The sequence below is a fragment of the Lytechinus pictus genome, chromosome 7, assembly GCF_037042905.1.
Source record: "Lytechinus pictus isolate F3 Inbred chromosome 7, Lp3.0, whole genome shotgun sequence".
Taxonomy (NCBI): Eukaryota; Metazoa; Echinodermata; class Echinoidea; order Temnopleuroida; family Toxopneustidae; genus Lytechinus; species Lytechinus pictus.
In genome coordinates, this window is record NC_087251.1 from 15,767,993 (window position 1) to 15,785,506 (window position 17,514).

At 33.8% G+C, this 17,514-nt stretch overlaps 1 protein-coding gene and 1 non-coding gene across 2 annotated transcripts; one reads left to right on the forward strand and one right to left on the reverse strand.

Moving 5' to 3' along the window:
• Positions 1-342: 342 nt before the first annotated feature.
• On the reverse strand, positions 343-17,087 carry LOC129265973 (carboxypeptidase B-like). The gene is made up of 11 exons (XM_064102044.1): positions 16,719-17,087; positions 12,026-12,104; positions 9,341-9,466; positions 8,531-8,638; positions 8,084-8,185; positions 7,376-7,480; positions 5,687-5,800; positions 4,604-4,694; positions 2,851-3,068; positions 2,447-2,531; positions 343-1,676 (listed from the first exon to the last, which is right to left on the reverse strand). The coding sequence occupies exons 1-11, from the start codon at positions 16,808-16,810 to the stop codon at positions 1,489-1,491; spliced, it is 1,308 nt and encodes a 435-aa protein (XP_063958114.1). The 5' UTR covers positions 16,811-17,087; the 3' UTR covers positions 343-1,488.
• Positions 17,088-17,183: 96 nt separating this feature from the next.
• On the forward strand, positions 17,184-17,260 carry TRNAM-CAU (transfer RNA methionine (anticodon CAU)). Its single transcript has one exon. It is a non-coding gene; the product is annotated as a tRNA-Met (tRNA).
• Positions 17,261-17,514: the final 254 nt, after the last annotated feature.

Genomic DNA, 17,514 nt, shown 5'->3' on the forward strand with positions numbered 1-17,514 from the left:
ATAGAGTTCGACATAATATTCAAACAATAACATATTTCACATCTTTTCCTTACCTTTTCTTTCCCTTTCTCATTCTGGTTTTTTTTTGGTCGTGGAGCTTTTGTGCTTTGTAAGTTAATGCTTACCTCTTTCTTTCTTGCTCTATTTCTTCATCTTTTTCTTTAATTCTTTCATTTTGTCTTCCTCCTCACATTTACCCTTTTCCTTCCATTCCCCTGTCTTGTTTTTTTTTTTTTTTTATATCTCTCCGAATCTCTACATGTTATCATATCACCTGTTTTCGTTAAATACGAAATCTCCCTCGGATGATCAGATCTAAAAACGGAAATTAAATCACATCACTGCTTTATAATCATTTATTTTTCAAATTATAGTCTTATAGCACGCTGAGCAAAACTATTCTGCATACATGTATTGTGTTAACTTGACTTACGAATCCAACGTTATTGCTTTTATTCCGTTTCCTTTTCACCAAATAAAAAAATAAACGCACATTGGAAACATCTTGTATGGCAGTTTGACTGAATACTTGTACTTAGTTTTCAAAATCAAAATCATCTCTCGAACCCTCATTAATTCCTCTACAGATTTCTACTTACTCAGTTACCATAGTAACACGAAAAATGAAATCTCTCAAGTAACTGAACAAATTTCCAACCCCGATTCTATCTTAAAGTGATTTGCTTTCCATAAACAGAATTATTGTCTAAAAGAATTTTGAAAGAACCCATTAATCAATTTCAAGATTTCTTAATTGTCAACTAGGCATTGAAATTAGGCTTGAGAGTAAAAATACTTTGACTTTGATTTCCATTATCAAAACATGCATGCATGTTTTGAAATACTGCTCAGATCAATATCGAGCATATTTATTGTTTTGCGTGATGATAATACAGTTAAACGTGTTGAAGAGTAAATATTTGATATGTTTTGAAATTAATGACACTCTGCGGCCCTTAATGGTGCATGATTAACAACATATCGTCTTTTCTGGGAAAGAAATTTGTGCTGTCTGATCTTCTCTTGAGGGATATCACTTTTACCTCTGGTATTGCACTTCAAAATTTAAAAGTAGTTTTAATCAATTATCTTCAAATCTTAATCCAAACATAAATTAAGTTGAGGTATATATAGGATAGGGGCGTTATCAGAAGGCCAGAGTAATACTTGCCAAATTTAAATATGATTACTTCATAATAATCAACTGTTATGTTAAGGCTGTTGTAATTTACTCTAAAAATGAAACGTAGCTTGTTTAATTACTCCAAATCAATTAATGTGACGTGTAAGTGTATGTATACGATTGCAACGTTTTCAAATAATCAATTTTCTCACGGAACAGACTTAAATAAATAACCTGTCTGAATTTGATTTATTTCGATAATTCTTAGCGGGTTTATTTCCATTATCATTGGTCAATGATCCCCCTCTGAGACGCCCCACTTTCTGTCGAATTCACAATGCCCAGTGTTGATTCAGATTGTAGGCCTATAATTCGCTGAGTAGTTGCTCTCCAACGACCAACATGGCGGCATAAATTTCCTCAGTAGTCGGTGCTATCTCAGTCTCGGGCAACATGAACCCATATTGGCCTTCATCCCGTAGTTCAATTGTATAGGTGTATTTGATCTTCAATTCACCGTAGGCCCAATCATCGCTGCCCCCTGATGCCGGGTCTGTTTTTTTTTAAATAAATTAAAAGTCACGAAATTCTCGTATTTAATAGAAAGTGAGCTTTGTTTTATCAAGAAATACTATATAACCTTACTTTAGAATACTGATTTATAGTGTGTGTAGTGCGATGTCAGTAGCAGAGTCCTGTATGGCCTATTTTAGAAAAAAGTTTCCTTTAAAATTAGGATCTGAGTAATAAATTTATTCTTTATTTTTTACCCTTTTTCACGGTTGATGTTTTTGTTGAAGACCTATGTAATATTTAAGTATTAGATAATTTTCTTTATATACTGAACTAAACGATTATCTATTTAATTCAATATGATTTTTCAAATTTTCTTTTATATGTTGAGTGTAGAAAGATGTGACACTCAATAGAAATAGTTTGATAGGGAAAACACATGACATCACAGTCATGTAAATATATATATATATATATATATATATATATATACTGTATATATATATATACACACATATATATATATATATATATATTTCAATGATATTTTCACCGATACTATCAGTAACACATAAATACAAAACGATACAAGGATTTCCCGAAATTTAACAAAATATATAGATTTTAATCTATCATGACTATCAATATTCTCCTAATCTTAAAAAAAATATTAAAAGAGGCTTTGACTGAAAAAAAAATTATATAGCCTTCAACAATGTAGAAAAGGCACTGGGGTTAATTTGAATTTATAATTATTTTAAATTAAAGAGAAAAATAAGGATAACATGGAGAAGAAAGGTGACTACTTACATAGAGATGCTCCCGCTTCTCCAACAAGGTAGCTTTTCCCATTAGTAGCACTGATAGCTTCATTGGCTCTCATCCCTAGGCTATACTGATTGAAATAATATGATTTTAAAGAATAGAAACAACGAATCAAAATAAATATCTGATATTGGTAAAATCTAACTTGCATATACATTACCCTATGACATTATAAAGTGACTACAAATAAATACAGTGCATATACATGTACGTTAATATCTATAGACGGACGTTCATTTTGAGAAAGAAGGTGGAATTAGGAGGAAGATGAAAAATGTGGAGTAGATAAGAAGCAAGGGAGATATATAGTGAAATAATGAAAGAAACAATTAAAGAAAAACAGCAAAAAGGAGACAAAGTAGGTAAGAATTGGTAAGTTGATCTCTTACTTGTCGTTCTCTATCGGGTTGTGAAACGGTTGTATCATCGGTATAACCCCAAGGATAGAGCCAAAACATACCATAGCTGTGGACATCGATATAAAGATTGATATCAGTCATCTGATCCTTCTTCCTCAGGAAATCTGTAATTTTGATTACCTCGATCTCTGAGGCTGGTCCAGGGCCACGATATGTGAGGGCACACGAGGAGCGACTAGCTCCTTTGCCTATACAAGTCAAATGGAAAAGAAGATAATTATGCATCGTCATCATCGTCGACGTCAGCATTGCGCATAGTACGATCATTGTATAATTCTACGTCGTCAACTATTATCAACGTCATGATCTTCGATAACAAACCGTAAATGGTTGAATTATTTTTACCACAGTGCGTATCAATAACAATTTTACACTTTGATTAAGTCCTGGGAATTGAAAAATATACAAAATGGGGATAATTTTTTTCAAAATGTATTCTTGGGTTTGGGTCTCATCTATCATGAAAGTAAAAAAAATTGACAGAATGTTACACTTGAGTGAGCACTGTCCATTTTTGTAAAGCTCGCAGAAATCGATTTGCGCATAAATGATAATTTTCTCAATGTGTCAAGGAAAAAAGGCAGAAACAAACTGACCGTGCGGTACATTTCTCACACAATTCTTTTGCATTTTTAGCCAATTGAAATATACAGATACATTTAAACATTTTATAAGAACTTTGCCACCCAAGTTAACATTTTAACACTAGGTAAGCACACAATTTTCCTTTTTGTGCCAGCTGCATTTGAGGACATAACTGAATGTAAACAAAAGTTCATTTCAGACATCTAAAAAAAAAAATTAAATATCATTTTTTTAAAAGTTTATATCATTTAAAGTTGGTTTACATTTCATATTTTATTTAATACTTGTTTCTCCACACTTTCCCAAGTTGACAATGATTAACAGAAGGAAAATCATGCCTAAGCCATTTCATGCTCAGTGTAAAACAGATATCATCACGATGGCCTCGGTGTGTGGGAAAGGCGGGGGGGGGGGGGTGCAACGACTCTCTATTAAGAGTATTGGGCCAGGAAACAAGTTAAAAGGGTAAAAGATATCTTCAAATCAATCTTCCTAGCTAAAGTCCATGTGTTCTTCGTGATTAACGTCTACTTTTATTCATAGAACTATCTCCGAGTTCGGCGCAAATATTTTTTTTCACGAACTTTTCAAAAGTAAGAGGTGCTCACTCAAGCGGAAATATTTTTCGACAGTTATATCGTCATTTGCTTGAAGAGATCTGTACCAATGTTTGTATGTGGAAAAAGCTTCAGGATATTACAAATATGTAATTCACTCGGTTGTTTCTAAGTGTAAACTTTTTTTTGATACGCACAAGGTTGGTTGGATAGAGGCATGGAGGGACTTTCATCTCTTCCTTCCTAGGCCGACAATTGATGCACTAAATGTGTATAATGATTTCTTGATATAGTTTTGAAAAATGAAATTGATAAGTATCTTGTTTAATACTTAATACATGAATGTGCCGAATAATAGAGAGAAGTATACTTCCATCGTATGAATGTATATTAGGGAGGGCAGGTGGAGGGGTGAGACTTGTAAGCTTCCCTTTTTTTGGGGGGGGGGCTGGATAGGAAAATTCCCCCTTAATATATATCAGTTCATTCAATTTTCCTTGAAAAAAAAACAACAACACGCAAAACGATTCAATGACCCCCGCACCCCCAACGAAAATTTCATAATGTATGGGTTCCCTCACCTCCCCATTCGTAAGCGTAGTTTCTATTCAGATCAATTCCAACACAAGCATCGCCAGGTGCTCTGCGTCTGTTCTTACGCCAGTTACGGTCCTAGAATAAATAGATATAATATAGTAATTAATAATAATAATAATGATAATGATAAAACATATTCATCAAAATTTTGTTGATCAGCTTGGTGTTTAGTAGAGCTGTCCGTAAATCGTGAGTAACTAACGAATAGTTTTATGAAATAAACCCTGATATCAATATTGTGAGTTGGTGGAAAACCAAGGGGTAGAAATCACTGGCGTAATGAGCCAAAAAATGTTGAGGTGGCTCGATATGGCGTATCGCGTAAAATTGATAAAACATTCTGAGCGAGCAAAAATTTCGACAATTTAATTACAAAAATCCAAGTTTGTGATAGATATTGACATAATATTCAGAGAATGATATCATATTTTCACCCTCATCCCTTTCCTTTTTTTTTTCTTGGTCGTGAGTATTTTTTAGGGGGGAGGCAAGAGCCCCAAGCCCCACCCCGCCCCTCTGTACGCCAGTGGTGGAAATATTTTTAGTTTTGTATAGATCAATCAATATGAATGCTGACTTGCCCCATCTTTATTCTGCCAAGCAAAGAAACCTTTACACATACATGGTTGGTATGAATCTGATAACTATGTGCTATACATTTCTTGTTCATATCTTGGAATCAGAGAGATAGAATGAGAAAAGTGTAGAAAGAGATATAGCGAGAAAGAGGGGTAGATTGATAGATGGAGAAAGGGGGAGAGGGGAGGGAGGGGAGAGAGGGAGGGGGGTGGATAGGATAGAAGGGGAAAGGGGGAGAACAAGGACGCAGGGGTTCCGGAGTTGACGTAAAAAAAAAATTGGCATTTTGCATTGATTCTGATTCTCTTCAAAGTGGTGAGGCATGATATCCATCTTTTCATGAATATTATTTCAAAGCATTCTCCCATCTTGCGAGACTCCTTTATCATGTGCATTGAACGTGATTGGAGCATTTCAAAGAATAACAGGATTACGTAAATGAATCGATAATAATTTCTTCAGTGAAGTAGACTCCCGAGTAGACTTACATTTGTCCACGTATAGATGTACCCATCTGCGTTGAGTACGGGAACAATATACCAGTCTATTTTGTTGAACATCTCAGTAACCAACGGATCCATCTTCTGATATGCATCCAGAAGCTGAGTGGGGGTAATGAAATGATATTTTAGACATCATGTATTTATTTATTTATTCACTCATTCATTCATCTTTTAAATTCATTTATTATCTTAATTATTATTGTATTTTCATTTCATTTCCTTTAGTTTATCATCTTATTTGAACTTTTATTTATATTGATATTTACAGTTTCTTTGTTATATAGCATTAATTTATATTTCTTATTCTCATTGTTTTACAGTATTTATTCATGATTTTTTTCATTCTTATTCTCATTTCCATTAATATTATTTGATTATCATTATTATTATCATTATTATTACTATTGTGGTTATTGTTTTAGTTGTTATTATTACCATCATTACTATATTGCTATTATCATTATTCTTTTCAATATTTTTTGGGATGTAATGCATGCAGTGGCGTATCTAAGGGGCAATCCAGGAGGCGCCAAAAGTTATAAAATTCACTGTTGCTTCCCGAAATGGCAGGTTAAGTACACTCTTACAAATGTTGGGCAACATACTGTCCACACAACAATTGGTTAAAACTTTATCCAATTCTGGGTAGTTTTAAACCAATGGGTGCTTTGGGTGAAAACTACACAGTATTGGTTAAAAACTACCAAGAGTTGGATAAATCGTTTAACCGATTGTTGTGTGGACAGTATGTTGCCCAACATTTTAAGAGTGTACACGTAGACGGCCTATCAGGCTTTCAACTCCCAATATGTAATTTATACAAAATAGTTTCTAATCTCAAAATATGCTGCTTGAACTTTTTGTGAGCTCAACATGTGTTGTGCCAAATACTTATTCCCATACAGAGATAAGCTGCATCTTGATAAAAGATTCAAAATTCCAACAACAGACATAACTATCTCTTTATTCCACCAATTTTGATGGATTTACCAAAAAAACACCTCTGTTTGTCCTCTGTTTTCATTAAAGGTCAAGTCCACCCAAACAAATGATGATTTGAATAAATAGAGAAAAATCAAACTAGCAAAACGCTAAAAATTTCATCAAAATCGGATGTAAAATAAGAAAGTTATGACATTTTAAAGTTTCGCTTATTTTTCACGAAAATGCAGTTATATGCACATCTCAGTGACATGCAAATGAGACAGTCGATGATGTTCATCACTCACTATTTCTTTTGTTTTTTTATCGTTTGAATTATACAATATTTCATTTTTTACAGAATTGACAAGGACGAACTTGACTGAAACATATGATATTAACACATTGCTAATTCCACATGTTCAGGGAGGAATTAATCTTTGTTTCACTTGACAATGAGGAGAAAATTAGAATATTTCATATTTCATGTAATAAAATACAAAAGAAATAGTGAGTGGAAGACGTCATCAGTCTCCTCATTTGCATACTGACCAGGATGTGCATATACTAGTAACTGTTTTGTGAAATTAAGCGAAACTTTAAAATGTCATAACTTTCTTATTTTACATCCGATTTTGATGAAATTTTTATTGTTATGCTTGTTGGATTTTTCTCTTTTATTCAAATCAACTAATGGTTGGGGTGGACTTGTCCTTTAAAATTGATTTCTCAACGTTTCTTTCTTCTTTTAACCTTGTAAGTCATGAACATAACGGTGGCTGGGCTGATCCATTCACGAGCGTGTATTCCTCCCTGTATATAGGCCATAGATTTAAGATTGCCCGATGGTGACCCGATCTGAAGGAAAAACAAAATTCATTACAAAGCATTTTCATTATGTTCGAAATACAAGATATTTGACTTAACGTTATACTTGTAACTGGACATAAGGGGGGGGGGAAGCTACCGTACGGAAGTACGCTTATCCCCTCGAATTCAAGTTTTGTAAGGCAGCATATTGGAGAGGGTCGCCTCACTAATGGACTAATAGGACAGTACTACAAAAGCAACGCCCCCCTCAAAATAGACCAACAAACAAACCTACGCTTCATCAGAGAGAAATACGTAAGCAGAAAATAACATAAAGCGATTGTTATTTCTTCACCCCGTATGAATGTATATAAAATCAATTACTTTAACCTAACATGACAAACTTAAAAGAGATAAAATTACATCTAAGTTGCAAGTGAAACCCACAAATTACAAATAATGAATATCCGCGTGGTATATATATTTTAAATATACAAAGACGTCCAAGAAGAAAAAAAAAAAAAAAAAGGGAAATGATTCGAAAGGTCATAGTTCACCTCCGAAATAGGATTATGTATATTCATCATGTTATTGAATTCCATTATAGATCATTTAAAAGGTTTTTGTCAATGATTTGAAACTTTTTTTTACCTTGATGCCCCTAATAATCTTGCCTTCATATGTTGAGCTGACCTCTTCAACACTAACTAGACCACTGTATTGGTTTGCAATATCATCAATCCATTTCTCGATCTAAAAAGAGAAGAAAAAGATAATTACATTGAAAGATATAGATAAATGAATATACAGAGGAAGAGAGAGACGGAAGATATATTACTTTATAGCAATCTATCCCAGTACAAATAAAACTGATCTATGTATGCAACAGCAACTACTACTATACAATTCAACGTGAAATATTTTTATTTTATTCATGCATGTGATATGATGGGTCTACAATATTGTGAATAAACATATAGGAACTTATATATTATATTTATATATTAAATAGAAATGAAATTGATCGAAACAGCGGTATTGAGAATAATTCAAACAAAATAGTGATAAAAATAATTGTAGTCGTTACTATCAAGTTACCTCATCATATGTGTGGTAGGTAGTGTAGTCGAATCCAGTACCCATTGACCGTTGAGATAGACTCCGAGAGGATCCTTCGTTATCAATCAACTTTTGAACATCCTGGATCTGTGATGTACAATGTGACACATCATAATTTTTAATGAATATTTGCTACAATTAATACATCAAGATATATGAATACTGATTGGTGGGTGATTATGAATGAATAACTATTAATCTACAAATATTGCACAAATACTTGCATTGGAAATTTTTTTACTTTGTTACTTTATAATTTTTGCTATAATGATGCTGAAAATATTGCCCAAAATTGTATAAAACAATGACGTTAATGATAACACAAGCGATGATAATGATATTGATAATGATGCGTCTTCTCCTATGCTACAAGAAACCGCGATTTCTTCATCTATTGTAATAATGATAATCATCATCATTAGCATCATAATCAATTTTACCATCATCATCATCAAAATCGCCACCAAAACTAATATCATGAGCATCAGTATCGTCACTGTCATCATCTTCATAATCATCACCATCATCACCACCACTACCATCATCATCATCAACGTCATCATCATCATTACCATCCTCATAATTATCACCACCACAAACCTCGTAATCACCATCATTATCACCGTCATCATCATCATTAGTTTAATCCTCTTTCTCATCATCATAATCTTGATTGCGAGATTGACGATGATCATCATCGTCACGACAATAGAATATTAATATTTTTTCTTTCCTTTTGACCGATATATCTGCTATTCTATTATGGAGTATATTGTCACACAATCATACCATGATAGTAGTATAAATTCCTGTATCTGTTGCCAAGGATACAAGATCCTCTGAGTCCGCAGTTCTAGGAGGAACCATGATGTCCACAGGATGACCAACCTTGCTTGGTTCTTTCCAAACATCAAGCTGTGATAGGATTGACAAAAGAGGAAAATAACCAGTGGTATGATCTTTGATTATGATTATCATCAAATTGGAAGTTGCACTAGGGGTTAATAATAAAGAAATAAGCGATACAATAACAGCAACAAATAATTTCACTACTACTACTACTACTTCTACTACTACGACTACTACGACTACTACGACTACTACGACTACTCTACTACTTCTACTACTACTACTACTACTACTACTACTACTAGTACTACTACTACTACTACTACTACTACTACTACTACTACTACTACTACTACTACTACTCTACTACTCTACTACTACTACTACTACTACTACTACTACTACTACTACTACTACTACTACTACTACTACTACTACTACTACTACTACTCTACTACTACTACTACTACTACCACTACTACTACTACTTCTACTACTACCACAACTACTACTACTACTACTACTACTACTACTGCTACTACCTACTACTGCTGCTGCTTCTACTACTACTACTACTACTAATACTGCTGCTGCTGCTGCTGCTGCTGCTTCTACTACTACTACTACTACTATACTACTACTACTACTACTACTACTACTACTACTACTACTACTACTACTACTACTACTACTAATGCTACTACTACTACTACTACTACTTCTACTAATACTGCTATACTACTACTACTACTACTACTACCACTATTACTTCTACTACTACCTACTACTACTATTACTACTACTACTACTACTTCTACTACCACTACCACAACTATTTCTACTTCTACTAATACGACTACTACTACTACTACTACTTCTACTACTACTACTACTACTACTACTACTACTACTACTACTACTACTACTGCTACTGCTACTACTACTACTACTACTACTACTACTACTACTACTACTACTACTACTACTTCTACTACTACTGCTACTACTACTACTACTACTACTACTACTACTACTACTACTACTATACTACTACTACTACTACTACTACTACTACTACTACTACTACTACTACTACTACTACTGCTACTAATACTACTACTACTACTTCTACTAATACTGCTACTACTACTACTACTACTACTACTACTACTACCACTACTACTTCTACTACTACCTACTACTACTATTACTACTACTACTACTACTTCTACTACCACTACCACAACTATTTCTACTTCTACTAATACGACTACTACTACTACTACTACTTCTACTACTACTACTACTACTACTACTACTATTACTACTACTACTACTTCTAATATTACTACTACTACTCTTCCTCTTCTTCTACTACTACTACTACTTCTTCTTCTTTTTCTACTACTACTACTACTACTACTACTACTACTACTACTACTACTACTGCGTGTGTTGCTAAACTTCGAGTCTCGAGTTTCTCGAAACTCGAGACTCGAAGTTTAGGAAGGCTGGGTTCACATAGAAGTATACTATTCGGGTATACGGTGCACGTTTTCGAGGGCACGCGAATAGCTTGAATCGAACAATAGGATTTCCTAATACCGGGTCACATGAGAGGGCACTATACGAAAATGCCGTATAGCTGCGTATAGTATAGTATAGTGGGAATCGTACTTGTTCGATTTTCGTGCAGCGTATACAGACGTGGCAGGTGGTGTTCTGAATTTCCCTATAATATATACTGTGTGCGTCGGTTAAATGAGGTAAGTTCAAATGAAATGATTTCTTGGTACTCATTTTATTGGAATTTCTTAGCACATGCCGTCATATTTAAGTTATCCAGCACTTCAGAGTTTATCTCATGCACATGCTGTATGATTTATGTGGGCTCTGCATTTTTCGTTCTGTCTTTTTTTACCTTGAAATGACTGAAGATACAAGGTCAAAAAGGTCCGCAGCGAAGGCTACTTGAGCTATGTTGTTGTGTATCGCTGAGTCATGTTTAATTAATTACTTAATTATTCTTATAATAAGTCGATAATAATGTGGAAATAGATTTAATTCAAGAAAATATTGTTTATAAAATGATGTATTTATTATTTCACTTTTGCTATGATTTCACAGAGCTGGGATGGGGGAGAAGAATCAAGCTCCCCCCTAAAAATGACGTCATCAAAGCAAAAATAGGAATGATTGATAAAATCAATTAGGCTGATACAGGTTTGAAATCTTAAAATATAAATTTGGAAACATAACTACAGTATTTCCAATAACATTCCTCAACCCCCCCCCTCCCCCAAAAATAAAATTTTAGTTTTTAGTGTGTAAAATCATATGGCTCAAATAAGCCCATCTCGACGAACTGGCTGAACTAACCCAATTAAAAAAATCATTAAAAGTTGTATTAAATAGAAGTTTAATAATTTTTATATTAAAGTAGGACACGCGTGCTACCTTTATGTGACCCGCCATGCCCGTATAGCGTATAGCGAATAGCGAATAGAAAATACCGTATACTTCTATGTGAACCCAGCCTTATACTCACTACTACTACTACTACTACTCAGTTCAATTGTAATTTCCAAAAGTTCCTTTCATAATCTAAAAAAAATAATCCTTTACCTCTTTTCTGCTCTCTATGTAATTGATCAGCCAATCAAGCTCATCTAGACTGTTTGGTATCATCCTAATGACCTGGGCCCTGTTGCAAAAAAGTTTATGTATTGATTTATGTCATGATTTATGTCACGATTTATGTCATACAGCATAAATCATGACATAAACACAACTCTTGACATAAATCCGTTGCATAAAGCTTTATGTCTTAAATCACGACATAAAATCATGACATAAATCCCTTTGAATGACATAAATTTATGTCGTGATTAAAATCAAGACATAAACTGCGGCTTTCTGCAATAAGTGACTTAAGGGTAATTTTAGGATTATTTTTTTATAATTATGCCCTTTGTAATTTGATGATATTTTGAGTTTTACTTGGAGTTTCGAAATAATTTTTGTGTCATTGGATAGCCTAAGATGTATTCCTTCAATATTAAAAAAAATAATTATCGTAAATATTTCCCTTATTTTTATAAGCAAAGCTAGGCCTAAGCATAAAAGTTATTGTGCTTAATTTTTGAGGATAGGACATTTTCCTTAGAATAATATTATAATTTAATATATCAACGTCACATGTTTTTCAAGCACCACCCCTCCCTCCCGAAATAATGATAATAACTTTGACTTTCAGTCTAAAATCGCCCCTTTTGTGCTTAATTCAGATGTGATTAAACAAGAAATTTGGTACACACATTGGATGACTTCAAGTCCGGTGTTGGCGTTGGTGTTGGAATTGCGATTGCTTCCCCTAGCTCCAAAACCTATTTTGTGTGTTAGAAATCATGTTTCCATGGTAACGGCATATTATATGACAAAAAATTTGTAAAATACTTTCAGTTTTAATTTCTTCATCAATTTTCAACCAATTCTCTTGGAATTTAGTTCACACATTGAGTGAGAGGTAAAGGTGTGAGAGACACATATTTTGTGTGTGGTGGAAGTTGTGTTGCCATGGTTACAACATATTATAAGCCCCAAATTGGGTAAAAATATATTGGTTCCAACTACTTGATTAGTTTTCAACCAATTCTCATGAAATTTGGCTCACACATTGGTCTCGAGGTAAAGACAAATACAGGACATTTTTTTTTAATGTGTCGGAAATCGTGTTGCCATGGTAACATTATATAATATGTCAATACCTCTGTCACCCATCATTTATATTTTTTCATCTTTGAGCACCTGGCCATTTTCTTTCTATCTCTCTCTCATCAAATGTAATCCCCCACAAAAAATGCTTTATCCTCTTTTCCCCTTTCATTATCATCCTCCCTCCGAGATTGGCAACTATCATTCTCGGAACTTATCTCTCCAATTCTCAATACATCTATCTCTGTTAATGACTCCTTCACATTTATAGTACTTTTTCTTTCCCTTTTCCCATTCTACTTCACCTCGCCCCCCCCCTCTCTCTCTCATTATTCCCTATACAGTGTAATCTTTGCATCTCTGGATCTTTCTCACTTTTATATGAAATTTCCTTTTAATTTCTTGCCCTTCCTACTTCAAATCTTTATCTCAATCAATTATTTTCCTAATTTGACAATTTATGGGACAATATTCAGAGTTCATAAAAAAAACAATCATACAATTTTCTACAAAAATTAATTACTATTTTTAGTAGGGAAACAAGTGTGTTCTGAGGAACAAATCATATTTTAACCACACCCCACCCCCTCCCGATTCAATAAAAAAACAAAACAAAGAGATGAAGCAAAAAGAATGACATTTTATGTAAATTTATTACTTTTAAAATAAATTCACACTAAAATTTGTAAAACAATGTAATCTTGTTACCTGTCCCATGTCCTTTAATCATGACTGTATAAATATGATTTAAAGGTCAAATCCACCCCAGAAAATGTTGATTTGAATAATCCAATGTAATCATGATAACATTTTTAAAGCAAAAGATATTTAAATCATGAATTTGCCTTGGCTAAAAGTAACAACAGAAATGTAATTTTGACGAGCTCATATGGTATTATTGATAAGAAAAAAAATCATCCAAAGTTCTCATCTATTACAAAACTATCAAATTTTACATGAGAAAATAAAATTCAAGAGACTGAATATTTTTTAGATTGAAATAGAACACAGAATATTCTTTTGATTGATTACATTCTGATTTTCTTTGGGACTTTGGATGAAAAACACTTGGACACAATCTTGTGACAATCCACTTTTAATAGGACATTTACACACTATTACATCTAAATGACAATGTTTCACTTATCGTGATCGTCGTATATTTACGTCGTAGGAATATACGATAAGTTGGTAGTGATATGTTCTCGCTCTCGAGAAACTTGTTAAGAATGGAACCTGGCTCAGCTGAATATATGAAAAAGAGCTTTTGTTGATGAAGTAATATTTCATGTAGACACGTTTACTGCCTTAATTTAAAGAGACACTACAAGCTGAAAATAATATGATTTGAACAGATATAATATTAGACAGTTCTATTCGTTCTTCATGAATATGCAATGTACATACTGAAGATGACCTGTCATATCTTCACTTAAAGGGATGGTCCGGGCTGAAAATATTTATATCTTAATACATAGAGTAGAATTCACTAAGCAAAATGCAGAAAATTTCATCAAAATCGGATAACAAATAATAAAGTTATTGAAGTTTAAATTTAGCAATATTTTGTGAAAACAGTTGTCATGAATATTCATTAGGTGGGCTGATGATGTCACATCCCCACTTCCGTCTTCTTATGTTATTACATAAAATCATGATTTTTTCATTATTTCATACTTGCGTGAATAATATGTCTCCCTTATAATGAAATGAGTTGCAGCAATAAATATCTAATGCACTTAATCAGTTGTCAGTCCAATTTTCCTTGTTCTTGGAGGAAAATTTTTGAATAAACCTTATTTCATATGATAAAATACAAAAAAAACAAGTGGGGATGTGACATCATCAGCCCACCTAATGAATATTCATGACGACTGTTTAAAAAAAATATTGCTAAACTTTCAAATTCAATAACTTTGTTATTTGTTATCCGATTTTAATGAAATTTTTAGCATTTTGCTTAGTGAATTCTACTCTATTTTTTAAGCAATAAATACTTTCAGCCCGGACCATCCCTTTAAACTTCTTATTCTATTACATGAAAAAATGTTTATTAAAGATTTGTCGTCCAATGATTAAAAAATAGGATTTATACCTGATTAAATGCATTAGATAGTAATTGTTGCGACTTATCTTATTACGAGGGAAACATCGTAAACACATGTATAGATGATTAAGGAATGTCACGGTGGGGACATTAATCAGCCCATCTTTCAGCGATTTGCTCGGTGAATTAATTTATTTAGATATAATTATTTTCAGCCCGGAAAATTCCGTTAGTTATGGAAGTTTAATTCTCTTTCGTCAAAGGAATTGTTGATAGGAAGTTATTCTCTTCTGATCGTGATGATTAATAACATGCATAACTATAATAATTAATAAAGCGACCAATACCTCCTTATCAGAAGTCTTTAAAAGCTCTACAATAAATGCAGCGTGTTAAAAAAAATGTTGCTTAAGCCTTTCACTCTTGTTGAAACTTTTTAAACAACTTGTTTAAAATTGTTAAACAGTTGTTTAAAAAGTTTAACAATAGTTGTTAGAGTGACGGGCTTAAACAACGTGCTTAGTGTAATCATGGACTCTGGCTTTAGCGGAACTTCTGATACGTGCTCAAGCGTTTCAAGGAACACCAGGCCTGAAAATATACCTCGAAAGCATTCAGGCATTCAAGAAAATCCCTTGGAACTATGTCAGACATGGGCCTTGCTTAATCTCCCTTTCAAATTGATTATTGTATGACTGCATACCAAGGTAAACATGCCTTGGTCTAGTAATATAAGCAGTACAAATTCTTACCGTTTTCGGAAACACGCAGAACATGTTAAAAGCTTCTTCGCCCGAGTCACATCAAAACCCATTCTTTATAAACCATGTTCAACAGTTAAATGAAACCAAAGGAAAACTATGCCAGGAGTTTTAAGTTTGTTTTTTTTCTTACAGATTGGTATATAGATAAAAGATTCTAATCAGGTTTCACAATTACATGTCATTTAGAATGAAAAAAAGGGCCCTAGTCGATTCCATGTGCATTGCTTTTGGAAGGGCGCCCTAATATGAAGCGTGCTGTTTCTTGAAATAGGCCTACGATATAAAGTAATTATCGGATGGGCAATTCTTATCTGACACAGAGCATGATAAATTAATTGACTGAAATCATTCTAGCAAATCCTTCAGGGATTTAAAAGTAATAATCAGGAGAGTGCCAAAATTTGCATTTTGGGGGTTTCAACTGCTTTTGTTTTTGCTTTCTCATTATAAAGGATGGATTATAAAAAATGTATCCTGGTGGGTGTTTCATAAAGCTGTTCGTAAAGTTACGCACGACTGGTGACCTTTCTTGTGCCACACTATCCCTATGTAGCTTACCTAGCACCTATAAGATCATGTTCCAGTCGTGCGTAAAGGTGTGCGTATTTTGCACAAAATGCCAAGGGCAACTGCTTGAATATAATTTTTTTTTGTCAGCTTGGCACTCATCATTTCTTAACAGCTTCTTGCTTTTAGAAACTCTTTTCACTATTTCATCACTCATCGATTTTGCTTTTCCTTCAAATATTGCAATCTGTTTGGAAATCAAGAGGACAATTAATTTTCTCCTTACCCATCGTATCGAACCTTTGCCTTGCCGTGGGCGCCGAATTGGCAGGTGATAAATACCACGAAAACGAGTCTTAGTAAATGAACGATTCCCATGACTATGGAGTTCAGGAGTAGACTGAATCTACCGACAACTTGACAAAGGTGCTTGCAGTATTTGATCCAAACGTCGTCTGTGCGAGGAGCGCTGATAAAAGCATTTGATTCATTCGATATTTCAAAGAACACTTAAGAATATTTTTTATCTCTGATGGGTCGTTGCTTATGCAAAGTTAATTTCTCCATTTCTGGGTTTTTAAGATATGGGCAAAGATATGGGCCTAATTATATTAAAGTTTTAGTGGAACAACTGACAACCTTCCCATCATTCACTGTATATAAATAGGCAATGGATACAATTGGCATGAAAAACGCATGACCGAACTGAAATCTACTGAATAACACATACTCTGCAGTAACGATTCAATCGGGTATGGTGGCTCAATGGTAGAGCGTCCGCCTCATGAACGGAAGGTCGTGGGTTCGATCCCCGGCCGAGTCATACCAAAGACTTATTAAAATAGGACCTTCTGCCTTCTTGCTTGGCGCTCAGCATTTAGACTGGAGAAGGGTAATAATAACAAATTATGTTATGCAGGGCCCGCTGGAAGGAGCAGTCTTATGATCGAAGTGGCTACCCTGGGTAAATAAAACGTTATTATTATTATTAACCGGTTTCTCTGAGTGACGAATGCTTGCGAACGTTGCGATTTCGAGATTTCGCTCGGGTTCTAAAAGGTTGAAAAGTTCATGAAACGTTG